Source organism: Pteropus alecto, unplaced genomic scaffold, assembly GCF_000325575.1.
Source record: "Pteropus alecto unplaced genomic scaffold, ASM32557v1 scaffold311, whole genome shotgun sequence".
In the NCBI taxonomy this organism is placed as follows: domain Eukaryota; kingdom Metazoa; phylum Chordata; class Mammalia; order Chiroptera; family Pteropodidae; genus Pteropus; species Pteropus alecto.
This window is the reverse complement of record NW_006431916.1, coordinates 4,871,121-4,884,056: the sequence shown is the minus strand read 5'-3', so window position 1 is coordinate 4,884,056 and position 12,936 is coordinate 4,871,121. Positions and strand designations below refer to the sequence as shown.

At 33.7% G+C, this 12,936-nt stretch overlaps 1 protein-coding gene across 2 annotated transcripts in view; it reads left to right on the top strand.

Moving 5' to 3' along the window:
* The window catches only part of CCDC50 (coiled-coil domain containing 50), a 62,595-nt gene extending 51,186 nt beyond the window's left edge, over positions 1-11,409 (top strand). For both annotated transcript variants that reach the window (XM_006906177.3, XM_006906178.3), the window contains 6 exons: positions 1,568-1,683; positions 2,101-2,145; positions 2,255-2,359; positions 3,748-3,827; positions 6,988-7,091; positions 10,340-11,409. In XM_006906177.3, the coding sequence (XP_006906239.1) occupies positions 1,568-1,683; positions 2,101-2,145; positions 2,255-2,359; positions 3,748-3,827; positions 6,988-7,091; positions 10,340-10,359 (470 nt within the window). In that variant the 3' untranslated portion in view covers positions 10,360-11,409. The remainder of the gene's footprint in view (positions 1-1,567; positions 1,684-2,100; positions 2,146-2,254; positions 2,360-3,747; positions 3,828-6,987; positions 7,092-10,339) is intronic.
* The last annotated feature ends 1,527 nt before the right edge of the window (positions 11,410-12,936 follow it).

The window sequence follows — 12,936 nt, the reverse complement described above, 5'->3', positions numbered from 1 at the left end:
ACTGACTTTGCCCAATGCTAACTCTCTTATCTAATTTCATTTATTTTCCCTGTCTGGGTGAAAACTAGCCCTGCTTGGCATGGCATAAGATTCAGTAGCTCTAGAAATGATGTGAAGTTGAAATGAATTTTGGATAATCATGCACTAATTGGCCTGAAGCTAAGAAAACCATTTTTAATGAGAGAGAGAGAGAGAGAGAGAGAGAGAGAGAGAGAGAGAGAGAGAGAGAGAGAGAAAGGGTGTGTGTGTGTGTGTGTTTTGGGGATGGGGGGGAAGGTAGATGATTCTGTGGCTTTTGGATTTATCTCAAAGCCAGTTTAAAACTCTACGAAGAAAGGCTTCACCAGAAAACTTAAACTCTTTCCATTTGCCCAGAATTTAGTTGTATATTCTTGTCTTATCTTTTGTTCTTTTTTGTTTAAAGCAAGCAAATCAAGTGTGGTGAGGCATTTTGATAAAGCTATTTTAATGTACCATTATTTTGATAGACATACTAAACTGGTAGTTCCAGTGCTAATTGTGAATATAAATCAACTGTTAAGATTAAAAAAAACAACAACAACAAAAAAATGGACTACTAAAGGCCAGATTTTATCTAAGCTACTTAAATTAGAATCACTGGAGTTTGGGACAAAGATTTTTATATTTATTTAAAGTACCACAAGTGTTTCTAATATATAGCCAGGTTGAGAACCACTGATATAAAGAAATAGGCAATTAGGAGTAAGTTTTCTTTTGCCCTTCAGTATCCTGTTTACTGAAGTCACTATCCAGATGGTTAATCTTGTTCACTGCATTAAAAGTTGTTACTATTTCTGAATATAATGCATCTACATTGTCGAATAATTGTAATTTATAAAGGATACAAAGAGGGAAATATCCACAATTTTGAAATGACCATTGGCATTTACCAGTTAATTAAAAGTTATAAAAGAAATACTTGCTGCATATAAAATTTCAAAGTAAAAGCCAGAATTCCCCACCAGTTTCCCACGTTCCTTCTGAGAGGAATAGAACTCTAAAGTCATTGTGCTCTCTGATATTTTACATTATATCTTCCTTAAAATTTAATAACAACATTAAACTGATTAAAGCTGCAGGAAAATATAAAAACTAAGTGAGTTTGTTGACCATCAGAGCAGAAGCCATGTCGGGGCCACAAGGTGGTTCACAGTTACTGTCACATAACTAACTCCCAGGTGATACTGTTTCTGACTCTCTAAAGTAAGGTATGCAAGGCTGAGGCAAACAGAAGTCTTGACAGCTTAGCCTCTTCAAAACTCCAACTCTTACTTTTTTCTGTAAATTCTTTTAATTTCCTTGCCTGATTTCCTGCTCTTGAAAAAGCTATGTGAAAGGGATGTTTTTACCAGGCAGGTTTGGGTGGGTAACTTTAAGCGTGTGGATTATCTCCATCACTACTCCCATGCTTAAGGGATAAAATTATTTCAGGTGTACCTTCCACTGAATTTTGGAATAGCGGCAGTAGTGTCAGTGTTGGATGCTAAAAGAAGATAACTTTTCAGAAAACAATGTCGGGTGCCTTATTATATTGAGTTTTTTCTAGGAATAAAGCCAAGAGCGATGAAAGAAGCTGTCTCAACTCCATCACGTGTGTCCCACAGGGATCAAGAATGGTATGATGCTGAAATTGCCAGAAAATTGCAAGAAGAAGAAATTTTGGTGAGTAAACTTTAAAGGAGTAGTTCAGGTGAATGAGTAGGTTTTTTGTGAATTGAATCATTTTTGAGATTATATAATAGATGTTATAGTCCTTCATCAGTTGAGAAACATACCTTTTTTATTGGTGGAAAAATCAAAACAACAGGAATAGAGTGTTTATTTACTGAGTAAGCATTAGCGATAGAATTTGACATCCCTCTTTCTCCATTATTGAGTTCTAATAATTAAAAATCTGTTGTGGAATTTGATAAAAATAGACCCTACTCTGGCTGGTGAAAGTATACTGACTGATTACCAACTTGAGGGCTGTTAATCACAACTAGTTTCAAATACCAGTTTATTTTTATATAAGATTTTTAAAAATGGGCAATATAGATGTCAATTAAATTATTCTTTTTTGCGTGTTTTATACCTTAGGCTACACAGGTGGATGTAAGAGCAGCTCAAGTAGCCCAGGATGAGGTGAGTTCATGTTCGTTAATGAGTTTGTGTAGCCAGTATTCTTTGGAAAATCTCAGTAACTTTCTACTCGCAACTCTATAAACAGAGATATTGACTGGATTTCGTTTAGGAAATTGCGAGACTTCTAATGGCTGAAGAAAAGAAAGCTTACAAGAAAGCCAAGGAGCGAGAGAAATCATCATTGGACAAAAGAAAGCATGACCATGATTGGAAGGTAGGGTCTGTTTTTTGTTTGTTTGTTTGCCTTTTAATTAGAAGTAAAATTGGAAATGAAAAGAGAACTCTGCTTTTAGGGTAAATCTGCAAATATATTTAGGGTATACAAATGATCTTTATTGAATTATGTGAATCTGACTTGTAAAAGTTGTTTCACTATGAAAAATCATATTGAATTCTTGAAAGTAACTAAAAAGTTGCTGCAAAGATTAAAAAATTCATTTCATTCACTTTTTAAGACCAACTGAGATGCAAATGCCTTTGGTCATGAGTAATTTTAGTTTTACTATACTTCCAGGAGAATGTAGCATTTTCACATGCTTTCAAATTTCCAGTGACCTTTTCTTCCTCTCTCTACTTTCCCTGTCTGCTTAATGTTGTACTTCATTCCTAATCCTATACCAGCTGTTTCTCTTTCCTGTGGTATAACTTGATCTATGGCAGACTGACATGCCTTATCACCAGCAATCATTGCTCATGTCAGAGTGCAAGAACCGTCTAGCATGAGCTTGAACTGTTATCTTCCTCTCATTAATTAGAAATAGTAGAGAAAATAGTCAGTGGCTACAGTTCATTCTGCTGTAAAGTAATTTAATTGTTGTATGTGGTGGTTGCAAGTTTGATTTATCATACTTTATTCATTAGTTACTGTGTGCAAAGGATCCTCTAGACTTACAGGGAAAAGCAAAGATATATTTTCCTCATAATAATATGTAATATAGAGAGGAAGACAAACTGTAGACAAGTAACAAATACAAGGTCAGGGTAGCCAATTAAAGCGTAATGGAAGAACAACAGAGGAGGAGGGGACAAGTCATACAGTAAAGGCTTTCTAGAGAGGGCGTTTATAATAGGAAAGTAATAGGAGAGGCCCTGTTTCCATCAGGTATCAGGACTTCTGTGCTTTCTAGATTCTTCAACTGATGCTGGTACAATTTCTCTCCTGCAGAAGTTGCATTAAATGTCCCTTAGTTTTCTGGCTTGAAAATCATCATCCCCAGGTCAGGCTTTCAGAAATAAATTTGAGAGCATAAAACTAGATTCCGTAGACTCTGGGAGTCCACCAGTTCTTGTCAACTGCTGTGTGGCTATTAAGTTAATGATGGGTGGCCAGGCACACCCCTGTAGGGGAGCATGTGTGTGTTTAGTCCACTCATCTGGCTGCGCTGACAGCCTCCAACATACCTTTGTGACTATAATTTATTTATTTTTATCTCTGAATGGCTGTATTTAAAAATATTTTATGTTCTTTAACTGAATGTAAGTAACCTAAAATTACTAAAAGAGAATTTGGCATGATTTAGATATTTTCTAAGCCTGATCTTTTTCTCTGTTCGTTTACTGTTTTCTGTGGGTTTTTTTTTTTTTTTCTTTTCCTATCCATAGCCCAAAACATCTAAATTAGCACATTCAAAGTCAAAAGAGAGTGAGGAAACTCACCGTTCTAAGAATGACAGGCCAGCACGGTAAGTTGACACATCTGCAAAGGAGAGTAAGGAACTTGACTTTGGGGTAAGTAAGGAGATGTTGTTGTCTGAGAAAGGTGTGTGTTCTTTGGAGAAGAGATCCAGAAATCTGCAATTGTGAGGTGGTATCAAGTCTTATAGGGTTATTCTCAAACTGTTTCTAGTCTTAAATTCTAGGATGATAGGGAATTTTATAGAAGCTGGAGTATGTGAAGAAAGGATGCCCTCAACTAAGAAGGGATGAGGTCAACTATTTTCCTAAGTAAAATTTCAGGTTTAAAATTTTTTATGATCACATTGGTGTGTGCATGACATTTACACATGTTTAAATTCATTTCTGTGAGTCTCAGTGTCCTAGGCAAATACTTATTTAAGTCATTGTAGTCTGTTCTAAATACTTATTTGAGTCATTGTAGTCTGTTCTAAAGACCATCTAATCAGTGCAACTATGTATAGTATATGTACCTTCTGACTTCTCTCAAGCAGTCTTGGGTTATAGTTATGGAGCAGCTGCTGTCTTTCTACCTCAAGTTGTCCACCTTTAAGGCTCTGGGGAAGCAACCATTCATTCATTCATTCATTCATTTATTTATTGCTTTCTGTTGCTTTTCAAAAAAAAATATAATTGGAATAGGGAGAGAGAACATTAAAAAGACAAAGATAACACTAAATCTGACATTTTGAAAAATCTATTAAAACCCTGAATTTTAGTCCTGGTTTTTTAATAATATATTGATTCTTAAAACATAAGTTTTATCACACTGAAAAGCATACAGTGTTGTTGCCACTTATTGCCCACACTTAAGCTGCTAGGCTTATTTCCTTAAAGAGAATGTACTTAGTTAAAAGATATACTATATTTTTAAACTTACAGGCTTTTAGAAGATAAATATCCTTCAGAAAATTATATCAGGTTTGTACAGCTCTTAGGGAAATAGCAGTGTAGTCTGTTTAATTGTATAAAATGGGTTCTTGTAGCTTTTAATTAAGCACATGCCAGTTTTTAAAGCAGATTTTAGTACTACATCATTTCATTTTATTTACATCTCTACAATATTCAAGTAAAATAATCACTAATTTGTTCTCAGTGAGTATATAGCTGTAGGTTATTATGCTTTTTTAGCCAAATGAATGAAAATCCTCTTTAGTGTTATTTTCCCTCTTGCAAGTCAATGGGATCTTTAGAACACTAATAACTTTGATAGCAGATAAGATAGAACAATCTGGAATGGCTATTTAAAAGGGTTTATTAAAATTGAAAATAAGTTTCTGGAATGTAATAGGTATTCTTAAAAATATTTGGCATATTGCAGAATGAATAATCAAGTGATCCTGTATTAAAAATGGCTATTATAAGTAAGCAAAAAGTGACCTATGACTAGTAGAATTGAAGTCTCTTTTGATCTGAGAGTAACATTTGTCTTAAATATCATTTACAGAAAGATTGTATATGACCTAACAAAAATGAAGAATTTTACGAAACATATGTTCATAATTAAAAATTAAAGCCTTTTATCTTATAGATATCTTGTACAGAATGTATTTTCCTCTTTCACATTTAATCACAATAGAAGAGTTTAGTTAGCCATTTGTACTGAAAGAAATGGTTTCAAGGATTGAAAAACTTGGATCTTGCTAGGTCAAGATGTTTACTTCAGTGGTAGTAATAATGGTAGAAGAGTGAAAGCAAATTCTCAGCTGAAGCTTGTAGCATTCATGGGCAAAAAATCAATTTCTTTGTCTATTAAAAGCTTTCTACTCTCTAAGGAAATAGAGAACCACTGGAAGTCTGAATTAATTCTACCTCTTTGTAATTGGAATGTTTTAAAGCAAGTTTTAAATTCTTTTAACTGTAGGATGTTATACTGGTAATACTGCTTGGTATTTTATTTTCATTTTTCTCATATATAGTCTAGAATGAAGATGTTGCTGCTGATAAAAATACATGCTTTTGTAACAGAGTATAGTATAGTAGTTAAGAGTACTGGTTTTGAAGTCCATTTGAGTTTGAGCCCTGGCTCTGCTACTTAACAAATGTGTGAAATTGGACATCATTTACCTTATCTTACCTAATTTAACTCTAAAATATGTGTATGATATAGCTACCATGCAGACTTTCCCAAAGGTTAATGGAAATACTCTATGTAGAACCCATAGCACAGTCCTCACTTTATACATCCTATGCTGACCTATTCCAGAGGCTGAATACCCAGGAAGAGAGAAACCTACCGACAGCTTGGGGACAGGATGAGAAATGTGAAAACACTTGCTTTTATTTTTATATGACAGAGCCCACTGTACCAAACTAACTGTAACTTTCCAGACTTCATAATACTTATGCCTTTCACATTGTATATATAATTACACAAAACATCCTGCAACATGGTTATATATTGACAGATCTTAACCTTCTGTAGTTCCAGGCTTTAATGCATCATTTGAGTACACCTTTGGGAAACAAAAAGTGAGAGGTTTTTTCCTTGATCTTTATTAAAGCCAAATGTTGGCAAAATCTCTATGTCACATGATTAAAATAATAAGTTTAGTGTAGTAAAAACACTATTTTCTTTTGACATGAAAAGTTGCAAATTACTGCCCTTTCCTTCTCTAAGCTCTGCTTTGCCACCTAGTGGATTAAGGACCTTTGCTGTAAATTTTATGTCGACCAATGTCCCTTCCTTTCTCCCCCTCTTCTCTTCCCTCGATATCCTCCCTCCTTCCCTGCCACTCTCTCACCCCTTTTTTCTCCTTCATTCCTTAAGTTTCTTTATTAATTTTTTCTTTTTTATACTTTCTTCTTTTTCTTTATATAAACCTACCAAAACAGAGTAAATTTCACATTAATGACAGTGGTTACATCTCATCAATCTTTGTTTCTCTAGCCCTAAACACAGTGCCTTACACATATTAGGTTTTCAAAAATATGTGTTTTCACTGAATTATGTGCTTCAAAACAAAGGAACAGTAAGATAAAATAATTTGTCTGAGGTCCAGCAGCTGGCCAGTAAGTAAAATGAGAATTCTAAAATGTTCTGACTTTGCATTTGTAAACAATAAAAATTAAAAAAAAAAAAAAAATGTTTCTACCATGTTATCCAACAAACAGTGGAATTGTAGTCATCACTACTTAGAATATCTCTAAATTCAGACTTCCTTTCAGGCCGCCACCACCTACCATGACAGATGCCGAGGATTTGGATTACACTCTTACAAATCAGCATAATTCCACACGTCATTTCCCAAAATCAGAGTCCTCTTATAAAGGTAAGAAAAATATATATGGTGAAGTTTAGGATCTTTTTAAATACTCATGCTATGGTGGAAAAATCAAATGCTGTCTTATAGATCATTAGAATGGAAAAACAAGTTATCCTTCCTCTCAGCAGAACATTACAGTATTCTTCATTTATTAAAAAAAAAACAAACAAAAATTAAAAAACAAAAACAAAAGCAAAACACCTTAAATTGAATGCCAAATTTTTCTGTGTATTTTCATTTTCTTCAAGAGGGAGTTCGTTGGTTTCATCAGATTCTTAAAGGGGGGCTGTATCTACCATTTAGAATTACTGGGATTTTTCTATTCTAGCTCTTGTTTTCCATCTGCCCAAGACTCTATTCATTAGACTTTAAATACATACAGAAATACACACAACACACAAAACTCTTATGCAAAAGAAAAATGGAGCAAGGAAAATGAAGAAAGAATATGAGATTTAAGTTGGACCGAATCTTTAAAATGAGTGTTGTTGTTGCTCTTCAAAGCGTATGCATTCACTTATGTATATTTTTTATGACATTCATAAAATGAGATGATGAAAAAGTAGTTTCTTATATTAATTTCCTCATCAGAAAATGGACCTGATTTTAATAGTCATAGCATTATCTGGATTATATGAGTAAAATATATGAAAGCAGATTGCAGTAGACTTTATAAATATTAGGTCTTACTGATATTTATAATTTGCTATGATTTTTGAAGATTTCTTAGGTGATGTTTTTATTATTCTTTTCTAATGTAATGATAGCATTCCCAAGCTTTTTTCTTGTTCTTCAGTCATTACAAAATACCAATGTAGTGGTGCCACTCCAGACTAATTAAATCAGAATTTCGAGGGGAGGGTGGTTCTAGGCATTTGTATTTTTTAAAAAGCTCTCCTTCCACTTTCCTATTCCATTACTTCATTCATCCAATGTTGGGAATAAGACAGAAGACATTTAAAATTTGGGATTAGTTGGACTTTATCAAAACAACCCATAAACTGCAATTTCCATCCTTTGCTGGCCTTTTCACCATGCATGGTTTAACTGGAAGTAGCTCATGATTTTTTTTTTTTCAAACTCTGTGCTTGCATTACTTTTTAGGGGGTATCTTTCTGTTTTTGACATATATTTGATACATAATATTAAAATAATACATTGATTCTATATATAAGTATATTATAATCAAGAACAAAGAAAACATGAACCACTTGAAATGCATAAAAATAAAGATAAATTATTTTGCTTGAGCAGGAAGATAAATAGTTTTAAGAATTAAAAAATTTTTTTCAATTGTTGATATACAATATTATATTAGTTTCAGGCATATAACTAATGAAGTGATCACCCCAATAAGTCTGGTACCCATCTGACACCATACAGTTATTATAGTATTATTTTTTTTCCTTAACTTTAACCCTGACCCTAAACCCTAACCCAAACCTTATTGTATTATTGATTATAGTCTCTATGCTATATTTAAATCCCTGTGACTGTTTTTATAACTGCTAATTTGTACTACTTAATTCCTTCCTTTTTGTCCCTCATCTCCTCAACCCTCCTCCCACCTGGCAACCATCACTTCGTTCTCTGTATCTATGAGTTTGTTTCTGTTTTATTTGTTCATTTATTTTGTTTTTACGATTCCACATATGAGTGGCATCGTGTGGTATTTGTCTTTCTCTTACTTATTTCACTTTGCATAATACTCTGTAAATTCATCCATATTGTCACAAATGGCAAGAATTCATTCTTTTTTATGGCTGACTAATATTCCTTTGTATATATGTACTATCTCTTTTTTATTCATTCATCTGTCAATGGACATTTAGGTTGCTTCCTTATCTTTGCTATTGTAAATAATGCTGCAGTGAACATAGGGGTGCATATATCTTTTCAAATTGGTGTGTTGTGTTTCTTTGGATAAATACCCAGAAATGAAATTGCTGGGTTATATGGTGGTTCTATTTTTATTTTTTGAGGAACCTCCATATTGTTTTCCATAATGGCTGCACCAATTTGCAATCCCATCAGCAGTGCATGAGGGTTCCCTTTTCTCCACATCATCACCAATACTTGTTGTTTGTTGATTTTTTTGATGATAGTCATTCTGACAGGTATGAGGTCCTGTCTCATTGTGGTTTTCATTTGCATTTCCCTGTTGATTAGTGATATTGAGCATCTTTTCATACATGTTGGCTCTCTGTATGTCCTCTTTGGACAAATGTCTTTTCAAGTCCTCTGCCCATTTTTTACTCGAATTACTTGTTTTTTTAGTCTTAAGTTATGAGTTCCTTATTTTTTGGGATATATCATTGTCGAATATCTTCTCTCAGTAGGTCGGGAGTCCCCAACCCCCCGGAACATTGACTGGTAGCAGTCCGTGGCTTGTTAGGAACCAGGCTGCACAGCAGGAGGTGAACAGTGGGCAAGCAAGCAAAGCTTCATTTCTATTTGCAGCTGCTCCCCCAGCTCTGGCATCACCGCCTCAGTTCCACCTTAGACCATAAGGCATTAGATTCTCATAGGAGCACCGGTCTTTGGTGTCAAAAAGGTTGGAGACCGCTGGAGTAGGCTGTCTTTTCTTTTACGTTGATGGTTTCCTTTGCTATGCATAAACTTCTTACTTTGACTTAGTTCCATTTGTTTATTTTTTCTTTTTTTTCCCTTGCCCGAAGGTATAGATCCAAAAAAATATTTCTAAGAACTGTGTCAGAGTTTATCGCCTATGACTTTTTCAAGGAGTTTTATGGTTTTGGGGGTCTTACATTTGTCTTTAATCCATTTTGAATATATTCTTGTATGTGGTATAATAAAATACTCTAATTTCTTTTTTTTTTTTGCAAGTATTTGTCTAGTTTTTCCAACACTATTTATTGAAGAGAATTTGCCCCGTTGTATTTCTTGCCTCCTTTTTCATGGATTAACTGACCATATAGGCATAGGTTTATTTCTAGGCTCTTCATTCTGTTCCATTGATCTGTGCATCTGTTTTTATGCCTGTACCATGCTGTTTTGATTACTATATATCCTTGTGGTATAGTTGGTTGTCAGGTAGAACTCTGTTCTTTCTCAAGATTTCTTTGGCTATTCGGGATCTTCTCTGTGGTTCCATATAAATTTTAGGATTATTTGATCTAGTTCTATGAAAAATGCCATTGGTGTTTTGATAGGGATTACATTGAATCTGTAGATTGCTGAGTTTCAAAGAATTTTTTTTAATTGTGTTTCTTCTTTTTCCTCCCCCTCCCCAGGTTTCCATTATAAGCAGTAAAAACCTAGGAATCTGCCTTGAAAACGGACTCTCTGTAGCAAATGTTACTGGATGATACAGAAGGCATTCCACACTTATTTTTTCTTGCTATGTTTGTATTCTTGGGATTTATCTTCAAGTGTTTTTCTGACCATAAATAATTTTAATTCATTTAAAATGTTTTGGTTATTCCTGATCACTTGGGCAGTACAAGAAAATCTGGCTTCTGAATATTGACCACCTCTATGCTGCATATGCTTCCTGGGATATAGTATGTAAGAGACCTATGAAATGCCATTTTTGTTAGGTATGGCATATTAGTAGCTAGGAACTAGGCTTTATTTAGCAATTAGAATTTCATGAAGATAATGATCAAGGTAAAACAATGTTTGGACACAATGCAGAATAAAAGAATATAAGTAATAACTTTTTTGGTCCATTAGTGTATGATATATTGAAAGACAGGGCCCTTTTGCTTTTTGTAGTCTTTAGGAAAGAAAAAAAAAAATCACAATCATTCTCTAACACTTTCTTTGCTTTTGCTTCTTCAATAGCAAGGCTTTCTGAAGCCACTGGGGCATCGCCCATTTGTTAGTATTTATTGGCAAAAATTTAATTCTGTGGTATTTAAACTCAGGTCTGTGCAAAGTCAACTAAAAATGAAAAACTTTCTATTCCTTTTTTACATTTACTTATAGTCAAGGCGAATGGAATTGGGAAGATATTTACATAAGTGATGATACAGTCATTCTCTCTGGTCATAGATTGAAGTTTTCCTCTTGCTTAAAACATAGCAGTATTTATTCGCAACCTCTCAAAAATATTTAGTCTATTTGTCAATAATTAGATCCATTCAACGTGAAGTTGATAAAGTGGTTCTTTATCCCACTATTTGGTTCTACACTTTCATTAATGATACATGGTCATTGGATCCTTTATACAAGAACTTTAAACGACTCTTCAAGAAATCTAGAGTCTTTGTGGAGTTTCTAACCATATGGAAATGCTTATTTTCTTGTACTAGTTAACACAAAAAGCAATCATGCTATATAAAAAAATAATATCCCTGCAGCTTGACTTCCTATTTTTCTTCGTTTGAATCTGATGTTTTTGGCATTCTAGTATGCTATTGTGTTGTTTGTTTAGGAAAGAAATATGTAGGTGACTAGAGAAAAAGTTATGAATTTGTTCTTTTCCCACTGTGAAATGCCTTCTGTTTGCCTTATCTTTCCAGATAGTCTTTAAAGTCAGGCACTGGTCAGGAAGCTATTTAGGGCAGTTTCCGAGAGTGGATTTTGGTATTTCGTTTTGAGAAAGAGACTTAATTTCATAAAGTTTTTGGATTTTAGGAACTTGAGTAAAACATATCTAAGAGTTAAATTTTGGGGAATGTTAAAGTAACAGAACTCTAAGGTAGTTAATCATTTTGGAAAAATGGGGAAAGGGAAGATAACAGGACTTCGAATGGCCGTGATGAAGTGAATGAAGAAAAATCTTCATTTAGTCGAGGGCAAACAAATTGGAGGTCCTGGCCTTAAGTCCAATTCCAGAGGGTGGTTTCAATATCCAAAGCTTGGGCTTTATTGACTTATAGTAATGTTATATTTTTCTTTGTCTGCCCTGTGATTTTGCTTCATGTTTTTAGAAGTTTTTATGGTAACTTTAAAGAAAAAAAACAAAACAAAACTATTTTTATTTGATAATTAGGCAAATGGGCAACATCATTTGCCATATTTTTTATTTTATAAATGTTTATTTTTCTATCACGCAATGATTAGTTTTACTTTTACAATTCTGCATTCCTCTTACCTCTCATGTACTTCATCCAATTATATTTATTATTATTATAAAATGCTAACCAGATATCTTTTATTCAAAAATATCAGACCACTTAACACTTAACCAGGATGTTAATGTTTAAACTGTCTTGGTGAGTGACCAAAGGTGATATTTCCCTTGTGATACCCAATTCAACATCTGTATTGAAAATTTGATTTTTTTTTTTAGGTTTTTAACAGATTAGAATTTTTTAATATTTAATTTAATTTAATTTTTTTGTATAGCAAACACTTTTTAAAGAGTATCATAGTAGTTCTTTCCCTGTGAATGAGACAAAAATCCAACTCAACCAGTTACATTTTCTTATTTTCATTCAAATAATGTAATTATCTTTGTGACTACAGAAGCAGCTAACAGCTATATTTTAAGGAACTGCCAAATGTTCTTCACTGTGTTCTCTGCTTTTCACTTTGTCATTTTAATATAAATGTGGAAGCATTTATTTTGTTCCTGTTCCGACTGCTGGAAGACACACATTTTAATTTTTAGGTACACAATGTATTATGCTTTAATGTTGTGATGTAAACTAATATTTTTGGCCTTGGAAAATCTTTCTATACCTCTGTTCTCCGAAGGCCCGGCTCCATTAACACCAGTATTGCAGAACGAGCACAATATATTAAGGACTCTTAGAAGGCGACTGCACATGTAGATCCCCTCCCCCAAACCTAACCTTTTGTAAGTCGTTGCCTGGAAGCAAGGTGAGATGAGGGTAAGATTAAATGTTATGAGTTGAAAAAAATTTGACCGTAGTATCAA